At 41.1% G+C, this 14,771-nt stretch overlaps 1 protein-coding gene across 6 annotated transcripts in view; it reads left to right on the top strand.

The window, feature by feature from the left end:
* TASOR2 (transcription activation suppressor family member 2) overlaps window positions 1-14,771 on the top strand; it is a 118,466-nt gene that overhangs the window by 87,265 nt on the left and 16,430 nt on the right. For all 6 annotated transcript variants that reach the window (XM_073619399.1, XM_073619398.1, XM_073619396.1 and 3 more), the window contains 3 exons: window positions 2,458-2,706; window positions 5,343-7,814; window positions 13,443-13,568. In XM_073619399.1, the coding sequence (XP_073475500.1) occupies window positions 2,458-2,706; window positions 5,343-7,814; window positions 13,443-13,568 (2,847 nt within the window). The remainder of the gene's footprint in view (window positions 1-2,457; window positions 2,707-5,342; window positions 7,815-13,442; window positions 13,569-14,771) is intronic.

Below are 14,771 nucleotides of genomic sequence, written 5' to 3'. Positions count from 1 at the left end.
TCACAGCAAAAAATTGAGAAAAATGAACCTAATCATTACATAGAATATCATAACTTTCCAGGAGTTTCAATCCCTCAATACTCCAGAACAAGAACTAGCGTTTTGACTATAGATTAGTCTAAAGATTTGGCTAAAGATATATTTAGTGTGGCGTTTTTTTAAGTTGTATTGACTTTAGGAGAAGTCTATACAACTTATACAACTTGTACAACAATACAAGTATTGATCTTTCCCTTTGGAAAGAAGAATGTGCAACACAGGAAAATTTCCTTTCCTATAGTATAGATGAATGTGAGTGAATATGAAAAATCTCTTGATGGGAATGCTCAGTTCCCCAGGAATGAGGTCCGCATGATTTCCTGTGGAAAAAATCATCTGTTAACATGTTAGACACTGTATGTATGCATCTTTGAGATGCATGATTGATATATTAATTTTCCCTGTTAGACTAAGCAGTGATAGCGCTATGGCTGAACTAATCAAAGACTTGAAAGGATTTACTGACCTCCGTATAGCCTGGAGAGGATGTAGCGATAGATCTATAGCAGAGTTGAACATAGGCTGGAGAGGGCATAGTGTTTAAAGCTGACCATGGATGGATAGAATTTCAAGGGAAAATTCTTAGGAAAGGTCGTACAAACATTCTCAGAACATTTGTTTGTCGTTCAAAAGATTCCGTTTGATGTTAACATTTGATTTTGAACCAAACTAAAACCACATACACGTTAGAAATTTGTTTGTTCAAGAAAATGTTTCCATCCTGCTTCTCCGAATTTTCTCATCACTGCAGTCGAAAATGAACGTCGATTTCACCCCACTAATAGAAAAACAAGCTTTCTTAAAACCTTCTTTTCCCAAGAATTTTCATTCAAAATTTTACCCATCTATGGCCAGCTTAAGTCTATAGCAAAGCAAATCATATAATGGAGAGAACCGTTAATTTTGTGAGCATGATCAGCCTGAGCTCAGGGAATCCTGTTTTGGTGTACTGCTGCAGAGAATTCAATGAACTTGTACCATTTGCTCTGCTTGCACTCCAAGTTTATGTCCACTAGCAGGGATGAGCTAGTGGAAATTGTTTTTCAGATGTCCTTCCGTTGATCTGCATTTTACAGTTGCGCTGAAATGCAGATCAATGTACTGGTGTGAATTTGGCCCTTAACAGTGATCAGGGCAGGTTTCTAAGTAGCTTCCTATTACTGCACTCCATATGTAAGTTTAGCTGAAAAATGGCCACATCAAGCAATGCTCTCATGTGCACATAACTATAGAAAGCCTTCTGTTTCTGATGCAGCTTGCCTCCATTAATACAGTTTTCAGAAATACAGACAGTTCTGGCTATAATCAAGACAATGAACATTCATATGTTACCAAGCTAAGTCTTATGTCTAGTACTCATGCCTCTATAACACACAGTGATTCCATATATTTTTTATATGCTAGGTGATTGTAGCTGTATTTTTTTTTTTGAAGTGGACAGATTTTTATTGAGGTTTTGGTTTACAGACAAAAAAACTAACACCCCCCCCCCCCCAAATACCCCTTACCGTTTCCCAACCTTAGGGCTTCATGTACACGGGACATTTTTACAACCTCTCCAGAACGACTTAACTTGACAGATAGTAACCCACGTTTAAAACGTCCGTTTTTCCCGCGTTTACATGCCACGTTTGCATTTAGAAGCGTGTTTTTTGTTTTTTTTTTAAAAATAGCCAAAAATGAAAAATGCCTGTAAATGAAACATGGCTAAACGGGAGTTGCTGCGTTTAGAAGCGTTTGCCTCTAAACTCAGCTTCTGAACCCATTTTTTTTTTTTTGCATTCCAAAAAAAGCCTCTAAACTCAACTGCATAGAAACAACTGTAAACGACCCTGTGTACATGTACTGATAAGATAACATAGAGGAGCGTTCAGGAGCAGTTGAAAAAAATGCCCAACTGCTCCTAAACGTCCGTTTAGCAGCAGCAATGTACATGAGGCCTAAACCCAACAAAAATCATACAGAAACATATTGGTAGGAAATAGGATAAACAATTATACTTGAAAGCCTTTGTCTATAAATAGTTTAGGACATCTGGTCCTCCTGTAGGGGGATCGATGCGGCAGTATGGGAGGACAACTGCAGAATGATGCACTGTGTCTGTGTCTCTCCCTCCAGCAGCTGAAAGACGGTTTTTCCCCCTCTCCCTCCCACCGGCTTTCAGCTGCTGGAGGAAGAGACACGGACACAGTGCACCGTTCTGTAATCTTTATCAAGCAGGGATGACCATACACTGATTAAAATTTTAATCAATGTACAGCCAGCTAAAAACACGTTTTTTAGGCTAGGTCAGTTTCACTTTAATAGGGGTTTATCCAGTTTTATAGCTGCATTGTTCACAAAAATAACTTGTTAATTATGATATCAAAAGCGCTTAATTCTTGTGCGGTTTATCTTTTGTCTATTTTCTGATTATAGGTTGCTCCATTTGGGAACATGGAGAAGCTTGAATTAAGCCCAAGCTCCAGTGATATTTCAGACACTGAAGATATAAATACAGAGAAGACTGTCGAGGAAACGTTGCATACTAATAAAAAACCTGATCGGGTAGATACATCTGCAGAAGCCCCTGTGGCTGCATTCCACCAGGATGATGATGGAAGCCCTGAAGATGATCAGTTCCAAATAAACACAGTATCCATACAAATTACACATCATAGCACTGACGTAAGTATGATTTGGAAAACCAAAGCATTCTGCTGGTTTTAGAGATCCTTTTTTTTTTTTTTTTTTTTTTTAAGTGGGATAGTGAAAAGGTTGATACTCTTTCTTAGCTAAGCAAATATATTTCATTTGCTAGCTTTTGTGCTTATTCAGGTCATCTTTACTCAGGCCTGGGGGGGGAGAAGGGGTATATGATAATGTGCACTGCTTCAGACCTGTTCAGGAAACAGTAGTTGAATAAAAAATTGATTACAAATACATTAGGATTCAATACAAGACAGCAACAAAGTAAAATAGAATGCCTGCTCTTTTAGTTACTTTCTTTTTAATTAAATGTGATAAACTCTTTGAATACAGAGCTTTTTGTCCTCTTCTGAGCAACTATATATTATGTTCCTAGTATAAGCTAGATGAGTGTTACTTATCTTGTTTAATATTAGTATGTCATATTTATATTTACTAAGTGCTTTTAAATTAAAGAGGATCTTTAGCTAGGAACAAAAAATGAAAAGTCAGCCGCTACAAATACTGTAGGTGTTGACTTTTAATATAAGGACACTTTCCTGTCCAAGAATCCAGAGCCATCTTCACCCAAGCTGGTTCGTCACCAGTCTGAGTTCCCGGTGCCAGCATCATTAGTGTGGAAAGATGGCTTTGACTCCTTTTAGGCTTCACAGCCGCCTTCCCACTGCGCGTGCTGCGCTGCACTTTGTGAATGGCCCCACAGCCTTCTGGGACCTGTGGCATGTCCCAGAAGGCTGCGGGCAAACTTTTGCTCAGATTGCCTAGGCCAGTGGTTATCAACCTCACCAGTGCTGTGACCCCTTGATAACATTTCCCAAGTTGTGGGGACCCCTAACAGAAAAATTTTCGTAGCGTGGGTTGTCGGCACCGAAGGAAAGGCAAGTAATTTGCACACCTAACCCACGGACATTTAGCGCTCCCCGAGTCCCTTCCACTCGTACAGTATTAAAACCCCATATGGTACATTTTAGGATGTACCACTTTTTGTTCTCCTTTCTTTGCCTTTTATCTCTCTATCGTAAGTTCCTGTTTTTTTTGTCCCCCCCCCATCCCTCTCTCTAGCCATCTTTCTTGTTCTTTCTCTCCCTTTTTCTTTGTTCCTCCCCCTCTTTTCCTCTCCCTTCCATGTATTCTTCATTTTTATTCCTTCTCTTACTCCTTGGTGGGGGGAATGGGATGAGTGGCAGTGCTGGTGGGGGGGTGGGATCAGCGGCAGTGACGGGGGGAGTTCTGATCAGCCAACTTAGGTGCTCTTGATCAAGGTCATCTGCTGATCCAAGGAATGTAGTGCAGACTTTTAATGGCAACTATAATCACAGGTAGTGTTACTCACCGTGTCTCCGACTTTGTCATGTCTCACAGCAGTGACACCTATGCCGAAATTAGGAGATAGGGTCTCCTCCAGCCCCTCCCACTTCACATTCCTCACCAGTCAGCTCGCCTCTAGTCTCTGCCCCTCAGCCATACCGTGAACTGAATGAGCGGCTGCGAAAAGGCTGTGAGAGCGGTGCGGGCTTCAGGAACAGCCCAGGATTTGGTGACCACTGGCAAATCGTCATTCTACCCCCGAGGGGGTCCCGACCTCCAGGTTGAGAACCACTGGCCTAGGCGATCTGAGCAGAAGTGGATGCGGCTACCTCTCAAAACCAGATAACCACTCCCCCCCCCAAAAAAAGTTCCACTTTATTGAGAACAATAAAATATTCAAAGTGCAATAAAATGTTTTATTTTACATTTTGACCCAATTTAGGCAGTTTCATCATAGGCTGGTCATAAATGGATTGTATGCAGAACGGGGGAAAAAAAAAAATGGATTTCTCCATTTATACAAGCGAGTTAGATAGAGGGATCTTTCCTGTTGAGATATTGTAATCTTTCAGCAGGCACTCTTAAGTGCCAGATTACACTGATCAGTATCTGCAGCCTCTGGTTGAGAAAAAATTTCCATTTTAAGTTCAACAGAAGTTGATCAACTTCTGTAAAGCAGGAACGACCACTCGCAGATCCTGCTGACACGGCTTCCATCCTCACCCAGTCTTCTTTTCAGGTTCACAGACTGCGGCCGTGTGAATAGCTGAGCCATGATGAAGTCACTTCTGTGCGGGAGTCACGGACACGACATGGCTCTCTCAATGGATAGCATGCCGTTCTTAGAGAGCGCAGTGCGCGTATGCCGGTGACATCATCGCTGCTAAAGTAAATATCTCCTAAATAGTGCATGTTTTGGAGATATTTACTGTACCTACAGGTAAGCCTTATGATAGGCCTCCCTGTAGGTATAAGTCGAGAAAAAGGACTTTACTACCACTTTTAAACAGCATTAATATTGCCTTACCTGCCTTTATGGGGCTGTTTTCTACAGAATGTGTGTAATTTAAAACAAGCAAAGGGGAAATGTGCTGTATCAATAGCATTTATCTTATAATTATTTAAATCAGCCTTGCTCATTGTTATTGGGTACAACGTTTTTATTCTTTACATACCACAGGCATTGTTTTAATATACAATTTAGCTGCATGAGATGAGTTAATATTTTTTTATTTCAATGTTTTCGGCAAACCTTGCATCTGGTGGTCCTTACCGTTCTGTGCTCTAAATATGCCTTTTGTTTCTAGATAAATAAAACTGAAAAGACAGAAGAAAGCCTACCAGTTCAAAGCCAAAGTCCTTCCCAAACCTGTGACATTGATGCTGATAAAATCGACAACCTTACCACAGTATCTGCAGACTTTCAGAAGAAAGGCACAGAAGCTGTTGACAATTTTTTACAACCTATAGAAGTGGAAAATATCTCTGATGTAGATGAGAGTGAAAATCCTCCTGATAAAACACAAACACCTTGTGACCAGGAAGTTAGGCCTGTTATTAGTGTTGAAATATTGGGGGAAGATGGAAAGACATATTTTGGAGAAAAATCCTTATTTTATGGCTCAGAAGCCAGTAAATTTTCTGATTCCGAAAGCCTAGGAGAAAAGGCCTCATTGCTTGGCTCTGATTCTAGTAAGGCTGCTGATTTAGAATGCATTTCTGTGTTTGAGAAGCTCAGTTTAAAAGCTGCTGATGAGATATTGACAACTTCGATTTCTACACTTGCCAAAAAACAGGAATTACAGATTCATGGCATAGAGATCCCTCCTGCTGATAAAGAAACCATGGCCAATAGTCCATCTGTGGATTTTCTGAACGTGCAAACTGATCTGGATACAGAAGATCACATGGTGCCTGATATAATGGAAATTGGAAATAGCTGTGAGGTGCTTCAATCACCAGAGGCAATGGACGAGGTTGCTCCTGCAATTACTGTAGTTGGAAAATCAAAGTCTTATGAAACCATACAAGATTCGGGTGGTGCCACAAATCAGCCAGTGAGCAAATGTATTGATACAAATGTAGATGACCTCTTCATTGAATCACAGAGTGACTCTACATCAGATGATGTAAATGTAAGCCTTTCTCCTTATAAGTCTGAAAAAAGCACTAAAGACCAGACTCAAATTAAGAGAAATAGACTTCGTAAGGAAATTTTATCCAGATTAAAACTTATATGCCAGGGTTCAGGAATTGGCCAACACGTCAGCTCTAATTCTGAAGATGAGGTATTCATTGTTCATGAAAAACCTGGTAAAGAGCACACAAAGGAGCAGACAGATACTAAAATAGGGGATTCAAAACATGAAGTAAATACTGTAAGCCTTGTGGAAAGCCCCAGTGATAGTCAGGAAAACCAAACTCTCGAATTGGACATTCTTGAAGAGGAAATAGTGCAGGAAATAGCAGAAAATAATCCTTCTATAAGTTTGACCGAATCTGTTATTTGTCAGGAAGCAGAGCAGCCGACTTCTCAAGATAAATGCGTATCCCCACTTCGTGATGATTTCACTGATCACATGGATCAGGATCCTGGCCAGAACCAGTCTGAAATCTGTTGTATATTAAATACTGGTAGTATAAGTAAAGAGCAATATGATCGCTGGTCAGAAACCTCAGACGACGACATTGAATTTGTTCGAGCTTATAAAGAACCTCTAGCACATAAAACAAGTAAACATTTACAGAAGGAAAGCCATGAGCTCCCCAGTTCTCAGGCGGAAGCGCTTACATCCCACTTGGAACCAAGCCGTTCAAGAAAGGAAAAACATTCTAAAAGGAATTCTGGCCCAAATACATCACGGCGGGAGATGGGTGAACATGCATCAAGATACCACAGAGACCCGGATTATTCTAGCCCTAGACATCACAGGAGTTTTATCATAACTAAAAAGTTAAGAGATGTTGGAAGAACTCGGCCTGTGGTCCACAAAGAAAGCATTTATGCTGGCAGATCTGACTATGACAGTTTATTTGTGAATAGAAGAGTGGTCTCAAGTGACCTCACCCAAAACACCCTTGACATGGAGCATTTGCGTTTTATGTGTAGATTAAAAGAGGTTTTAAGAAAATCATCCACAGATCTACATGTTTTTGAGCCTCCCTTTCAGACAATGTTTGATTCCAGAAGGATTCCAGGCTTCCCAAGGTCCAGAACGAAGAGTATAAGCCCTCTTCTTATTACAGTCCGTTGTACACCTCACAGGAGAGACTATAGAGGGCATGACAGCTTGTTCCAAAGCAGTTCTTACAGTCAAGCTTATGAGGATGAGCTAAGGAACAAGCCTTCATATTATTCTAGGACTCCTAAAAAAGTAAGAACACGTAGATATTCTCCTCCTTATCATTTTAACCGGTTGAGGCATGAGAGCTCACTGGAGAAAGCAAACAGCGATATCTCAGTGATTATTAGGGAGTGCACCCAGTCCAATCACCTAAAGCTGAGCCGTGTTGGCTTGGGTGGCACTGCTGTAGAGAGGACTTCAGCCTGTTCGGCACCAGAAGAGAGTGACCGACAATTAAGACAGACATTTGACCCCACGTCCACCAAATCACAGACTGTTGGGAATATTATTTCCGATCTCTGCACTAACCTACGCAGCAGATTACACGGCATAGCAAAAGAGTCTACGCAAAAGAACTGTTACTTTTATCTTAGCAAGACCAATGTGGATCAGGATGATGATGAAAAAGTCGACGATTTCTTTTCATTGACAAAGGTAATATTCAAGTTGCTTTTATTCATCTTTTACTAAAACACTTGCTGTATAGTAACTAGGTATGTCCTATTATATGTGGATTGTACTGAATAGGAAATATGTTGCTGTTTTAAGGGGCTTTTTAGTTTCAACCAGAAAGCTAGAAAGCCCTTTGCATTGGGACATGCCAGTCTCTATAGTCCGGACAATTAAAGCGGTTGTAAAGCCTAAAGGTTTTTTACTTTCATGAATTCTATGCATGAAGGTAAAAAACCTTCAGCATGCAGCTCTACCCGCAGCCCCCCCCAATAATTATCTAAGCCCAATCCCGATCCTGTGATATGCACAAGAGCAGCTGCTCTCCTGGGTCTCTGCCTCCTCATTGGCTGGGCACACAAATCGAGGCTCAGGAGCAAGTACGCATGAGTGTCCCCATAGCAAGTGGCTTGCTGTGAGGGCACTCGTTAAGGGGGAGGAGCGCAGAGAGTCCGCAGGGGACCCAAGAAGAGAAGGATCGGGGCTGCTCTGTGCAAAACCCTTGAACAGAGCAGCTAAGTATAACATGTTTGTTATATTTTTTCTGGGGGAAAAAAAAAGCCTTTAATACTAATGCAAAGTACATCAAAAGCTAAAACACATCCTTCAGCTTTGTAGGCAATGGTTACAGTGTGTGTGTGTGTTCTGGAGACAATGCAAAACTTTTGGATTTTCCCTCACCTTCAGTCCCCTGACAAATCTCATTGGGACAAATGTGGAAAGTGAATCTCTAGCGCGCAGTGATATAAACCTGACATGTTGTAACCCCTCACCACTCAAAACTTCGATTAATATACTTTTTATTGAGAAAATACATTTGTTTTCCATTATTACAACATTACTTAATTAGTGTACATTTCACAAAACAAGGTGAGTACAAAAAAAAGAGAAAAAACAGAAGGAGCGAGGAAACGAACCATACTTTCTCCTTTATCTTCCCATCTCTCCCCCTTCCCTTTCCCCATATATTCCTCACATACAACATTCTCACCCATTCTTCCTCTCTTCATCAATCACATCTAAATATTCCAAATTATTCCATCTCTAGCTATTGCTTTCATATTTTTACAAATTTCTTGTGATTCCCCCTCTTCTTATATATCACCACTCAAAACTTAATGGGTTAGTTAAACTTTTATGGCCATTTTGGGGGAAAAAAAGCCCATATGGAGGGTACCAAAGAGAACTAGTAAAGCAAAGCTGGAGTTGGGAAGGGCCCTGAAATGTTGCACCCTATAAGAATTATCTTTGGGTTCTGTTGTGAGTGTTCCATTCAGAAAGAGTTATTATAGTTCTATATATAGTTATATATTGATATTATAGTGCTTTCTCAGTTGTACATTTCCCTGCACACTTAAATCTTACTGGCTCATGTGATTTATACACCTGTAGGTGCTCTGTGTATACAGAAAATGCCAGCTGTAATTGTCCTAACCGTCTAACATTTAGTCATGCACAGTAGATCCCACATAAACTTTGAATTCTAGTGCACGCAGGGAAGTGTGAATATAATCTAAAATGTGTCTGTAGCCAAAAAGAAAATTTGTAGCTAACCCTTCCCCACTCTATCCAAAAGAAAAAAAAGTTCTGCCTATAGATGCACTTTAAAGTGATTGTAAAGTGTCATAATATATTTTTTAAAAATAACAAACATGTCATACTTACCTGCTGGGTTCCCCCAGCGGTGCTCCTGGCCCATCCTCTTCTTTGGGTGCCCCCCCGGAGAGGCGGTTTCCCTGGAGGCACCCCCTTTTAATGTTGTGTCTAATGCGCGTACCGAAAATTACCAACATCCAGGCACTACAGCCTTAGTGTAAAGGGGGAAAACAAAAACAATTGAATTCAAATCCTACCACTTGACCTTGCTGCTCATGCAAAAATTCCCTGGAGTTGAGGAGTGATCAGAAGAAAAACACACAAACAAGTGTGCTGTTGGTGGTCTCTAGATGGTGCTAAAAGCTAGCACTGAGCTCATTAACTGTGCTTTAGCACCATCTAGAGACCAACATCACTCTTGTTTGTTTGTATTTCTAATGCACATACTACCTGAATAGATAAAAAAAAAAAATCATACAAGGTATTGTACACCTTAGATGATATGAAAACATACATTGTAATGTATACAAACTGAAGGATATATTTTTTATTGATTTTATTTTCTGTGATACTTGATTTGATTGTAGCCGTATTAGTGCAATTGTGACAGAGAAAATTGAGTACTGTCCGTGATACTTTTTTTATTTGCACTAACATACAATTTTTCAGGACAAGCTTTCGGGGTATGTCTCCTTCTTCAAGGTCCAAGCGGTATTGATTCACAAATTTTTAAGCAGAATGTTACAGAAGAAAAAAAAAAAAAAAAAGAGAAAACCAAACACATACAAATCAATGGTAATAAAGATAGCAGCAGAGTTAGTGAGATAAGACAGAGGGAGAGCAAGGGGGGGAATGCAAGGAGGGATGCTAGTCACAGAGCGGTCGTAAAACTTTAGCACGAAGAATAATGGCCTGAATTTAGATATTGGTTTCCTTACACATTATGCTAAAGTTTTACGACCGCTCTGTGACTAGCATCCCCCCTTGCATTCCCCCCCTTGCTCTCCCTCTGTCTTATCTCACTAACTCTGCTGCTATCTTTATTACCATTGATTTGTATGTGTTACATTTTCTGTGATGAAAAAGTGGAGTTTCACAGCTCCTCATACTTGCCTTAGCAGATGCTTTCATACAATTGTAAATGCTATAGCATCTTCCTAGTTGCTACAGTAAGTGTTGTAGGGTAGTGAAATTTTAGCTGTTAAAGTAGTAGTTAAAGTATAAGTTCACTTTTACAAAAAAAAAAATAATACATTTTTTTGCAGATAACAATGCACTTTTTTTTTTTTGTGTTGGACCAGTAAAGCATTGCACCCTGATCAGCAGATCATGGGTGTAATGCCACGGCCCTGTAGACTGTCTGTGTAGCTGTCTGCCAGTACATTTGATACAGGCAGGCAGTTACACTCTGACAGGAAGGCTCAATGAACTACTAGAGAACGATCAACAGTGCTCTGATTGTTTGATAAGTACAGGCCAACAGCCACAAAAGGACTTGTAGTTTTCCCATTCATAGAACATGGAATTTTTTTTCGTTTGTGACAGCCAGCGGGGGGAGAGGATCACTCACTGGCTGTCAAAAGGGGACCTTGAGGGGGGATGGTGTAAGGAGTGCTTTTGAACATGTTACACTCTGAATGTGGGTGTAACATGTTACAGAAGGTAAACTTCTCCTTTAAGGCAATATTAAATCCAAAAACAGAAATATATTATATTGCAGCTTACCAATCCCTAACTGTGGCTGCATTTAGTAGTAGTACTAGTAGTTTCGTTCCACCTAGCAGGGCTGAAAAAAAAAAAAAAAAAACCTGACAGCTCTGGAGGAGCCACTGTACTAACAATATGACAATATGATGTTAGTACAGCTATTTCCCCTGCTGAGCTTTTGTTTTCTGACAGGGTCACAGCCTCCCCTGCCAGAACACTCTGGTCAGCTCCAACCGGGAGCCGTTCGGCAGACCTTTTTCGGTCACGCCCCATCGACGGAAGCCAGCCGAACGGCCGGCTTCTGTGCGACCAGCTGCAGTACACACAGGCTGAATGTCAGCCAGTTTTTATTGAACCGGCCGATGCTGACCGACATTCAGCCTGTGTGTATTAGGCTTAAAAGATGCATATAGACCGTAGCAGAATAATTTGTAGAAACAAGAGTATATCGTACAGAGTGCAGTGATCAGAAGTAAGAAATACATAGCATAGTGTATATAGTGCAGAACTCGGGACAGATTGCAGAGGGTACGTAATGCGCAGGGCTGAGGAGTGTGCGCAGGGCGTAGGGCTGAGGAGTGCACAGGTCAGCAAACACTCTGCAAGCCAAATCCCTCCAGTACCAATACAATACAAGAGGGTTAGATAAAGGAAAGAAAGTAAGAAAAAAAAGGAAAACTATTGCAGCCATGACATAGGAATTGGTAAGCTGCAAATTGTAATACATTTTTGTACAGTATTTAGGTTTGATACTATTTTAATGCTAAATTGGGGGGTAAAAGTTAATCTTTAGTAAAAATCGCTTATCACCGCCATTACTAGTAAAAAAAAAAAAAAAAAGAAGAAAAATGGCCCAGCATCATCACCCCTCACCTCTGTCCCTACATAACCTTTTATGTAGTGGACAGGGGAGCATTGAACGGGAATACACATGAGTGATAACTTAGAGTCTGCTGGTGCTCCTGATATCCATGATGGCCGCACCCAGCAGCCATCCCGGAGCTAAACTCTACATGGGAGAGAATTGTTGAAGGTGCATGTAAACTATGAGCAGATTTCAGCATTTAGCCCTGCTGCTGGCAGCCTGTAAAAGTCTGAGAGGCAGACGGCTGCTGCGGCTGGATGATGGACTTAACGGTACCTATGTTTAAGGTCATACGCAATCAAGGATGAATGCCCTGCTCTAAATGTAAGTGCACCATCCAGACACAGCTGCTGTCAGCTTCTCATAGTTTTACAGGCAGAAGGGCTGGACAGTGCACCACCTGCTCCTTAATGCCAGAGCCTCATGCATCAGAGCTGAACGGCTAGTGTTACTGGGGCCTTGAATTTATATATTAACAAGACACTCGGGTTGATTTACACAAACTGGAGAGTGCAAAATCTGGTGCAGCTCTGCATAGAAACCAATAAGCTTCCAGGTTTTTGTTTTTTATTTGTCAAAGCTTAACCACTTCAGCCCCGAAAGCTTTTTCCTCCCTAATGACCAAAGCATTTTTTGCGATTCGGCATTGCGTCACTTTAACTGACAATTGCGCAGTCGTTTGACTCTGTACCCAAACAAAATTGGCGGGTTTTTTTTCCCCACAAATAGAGATTTCTTATGGTGGTATTTGATAACCTCTGAGGTTTTTATTTTTTGTGCTATAAACAAAAGAATAGCGACAATTTTGAAAAAAAACTATCTTTTACTTTTTGCTATAATAAATATCCCAAATTTAAAAAAAATAAAAAATAGTTTTCCTTAGTTTCTTCTCCTCCTCCTCCTCCTCCGTCGTCTCCTCCTCCTCCTCCTCCTCCTCCGTCGTCTCCTCCTCCTCCTCCTCCGTCGTCTCCTCCTCCTCCTCCTCCTCCGTCTCCTCCTCCTCCTCCTCCTCCGTCGTCTCCTCCTCCTCCTCCGTCGTCTCCTCCTCCTCCTCCGTCGTCTCCTCCTCCTCCGTCGTCTCCTCTCCCCTGAGAGAACTGGGATCTGTTATGAGCGATCGCGGGTGCCTGGTGGTCATCGCACCCGCCGAGCACTCACATCAGCTCCGGCAGCATGCGCCCCCTTGTGGTCAAAAGGCAAACCAATGTAAGCTGACGCCGTTTCGCCCACCTGTGCCATTCTGCGCAGTAAAATTGCGGCGGCTGGTCGGGAACCGGTTAATTGAACTTTAAAGCCGATTAGCTACCATGCACAGCTGCACCAAATGTTGCACTTTCCAGTTTTAGTAAATCAACCCCACAGTGTGCAAAGGGCCTCTAATTTTGTAAAAACAACAATTTAATCACCGACAGTAACATGTTTTCATTTTTTTTTTTGTTTTACAGTCGTTACTAATAAAAGATGGCTACGCTCCGATCGAACCACAGGACTTCTGTGACAGCGAGCAAGAAGAATCTAAAAAACTTCTGGTTATCATAAGGAATGAAAATGTATCTTCACAGATACATAAGGTAGACTTTTCAAACATTGCATATATTTTCTATCCTTTTTTTTTTCTTTTTTTTTAACAGTTTGCTAGTTCAAGTTTTATTTTGTTTACATTTTTTTTTTTTTTGTTAAAAATTATGCTTGTGCTATTTTTAAGGTGACATTGTGTTGTAGGTTTGTGTTGGTAGATGATTAGCAGTTTGTACCCTCCAATTTTTATCCTTTAGTAATGTGAGAAGCCTGTGAAAAGGAATCCGCTTTTATAAACTGTGTAAATAATTCATGTACACATTGCTGAACAATGTATTAACAGGTCAGACCAGTTTGTCTTGGGTTGTAATATTATAACAGATGCAAAAAAAGCTTGTCAAAAGTAATCCTGAACATCTTTGTATATCAGGTATTGTTATAAATGTAAACCTAAGACGAGAAAAAGGGGGCGCAGTAGCCTTGTGCATTACTGCAAGTAACATTTATTAGTAAAAACAAATTTCCATATACTCACATAAGTGAAAAGCTTCAGACACAAACAATTCAGTACAGATTCTCAAATGACACATCAAAGTTAAACTTATCTCTCAGGCCCCTTCCCCCATCCTTTTGCCACGAGGATTTACTACAGGGCGGTCTGCACCTGGGTAGCTTTCTGGACACACTTGCCCTATTCTGCAGCCTACTCCGTGAGTACCCCACACGGGAGTACCTTAACACATAGCTATGGCAGAGACAAGGCGAAAGGGAGACCTTGTAAAACAGAAGATTTGCTTTGTCGAAGGCCCGTACAACGCTAAATTTCAGAATGAAAATTCACCCCTTGCAGTGGAGCAAGAGCCGACACTAACCGGCATCCCATCCGATTCTAGCTCTATTTCTCCAAGCCCACACATCTTGCATAAGGAAGCCTGTTAACTTAAATGGGTTGCCCTGTGCGTGACAAATGCGCCAAAGAAGCTCCAGAACCTTTTCGGGCGTAAGGCGTCAAACATTTATTTCAGCGTATGTTGTGGCAATAAATTGCCGCAGGGCAAAACGCGCATCTGCTAACCACGTTTGGGGTGCTATTATCAATTAATTGCACTGCAAGCATGATGCGAGTTTGCAGCGTGTTTCCTGTGTGTTTTGTTGTGCATTCCAAGTGGGAATGCGGTCTTACAGGTAAGTCAAATTTCCTTTTTTTTTTTATTGTTTCAGACTTGTTCAGCTATTCTGAAGACTAGTAGCTGCAC

This window comes from Aquarana catesbeiana, linkage group LG03 (genome assembly GCF_042186555.1).
Source record: "Aquarana catesbeiana isolate 2022-GZ linkage group LG03, ASM4218655v1, whole genome shotgun sequence".
Lineage (NCBI taxonomy): Eukaryota > Metazoa > Chordata > Amphibia > Anura > Ranidae > Aquarana > Aquarana catesbeiana.
The sequence above is the reverse complement of the archived record's forward strand: the minus strand, read 5'-3'. Positions and strand labels throughout refer to the sequence as shown.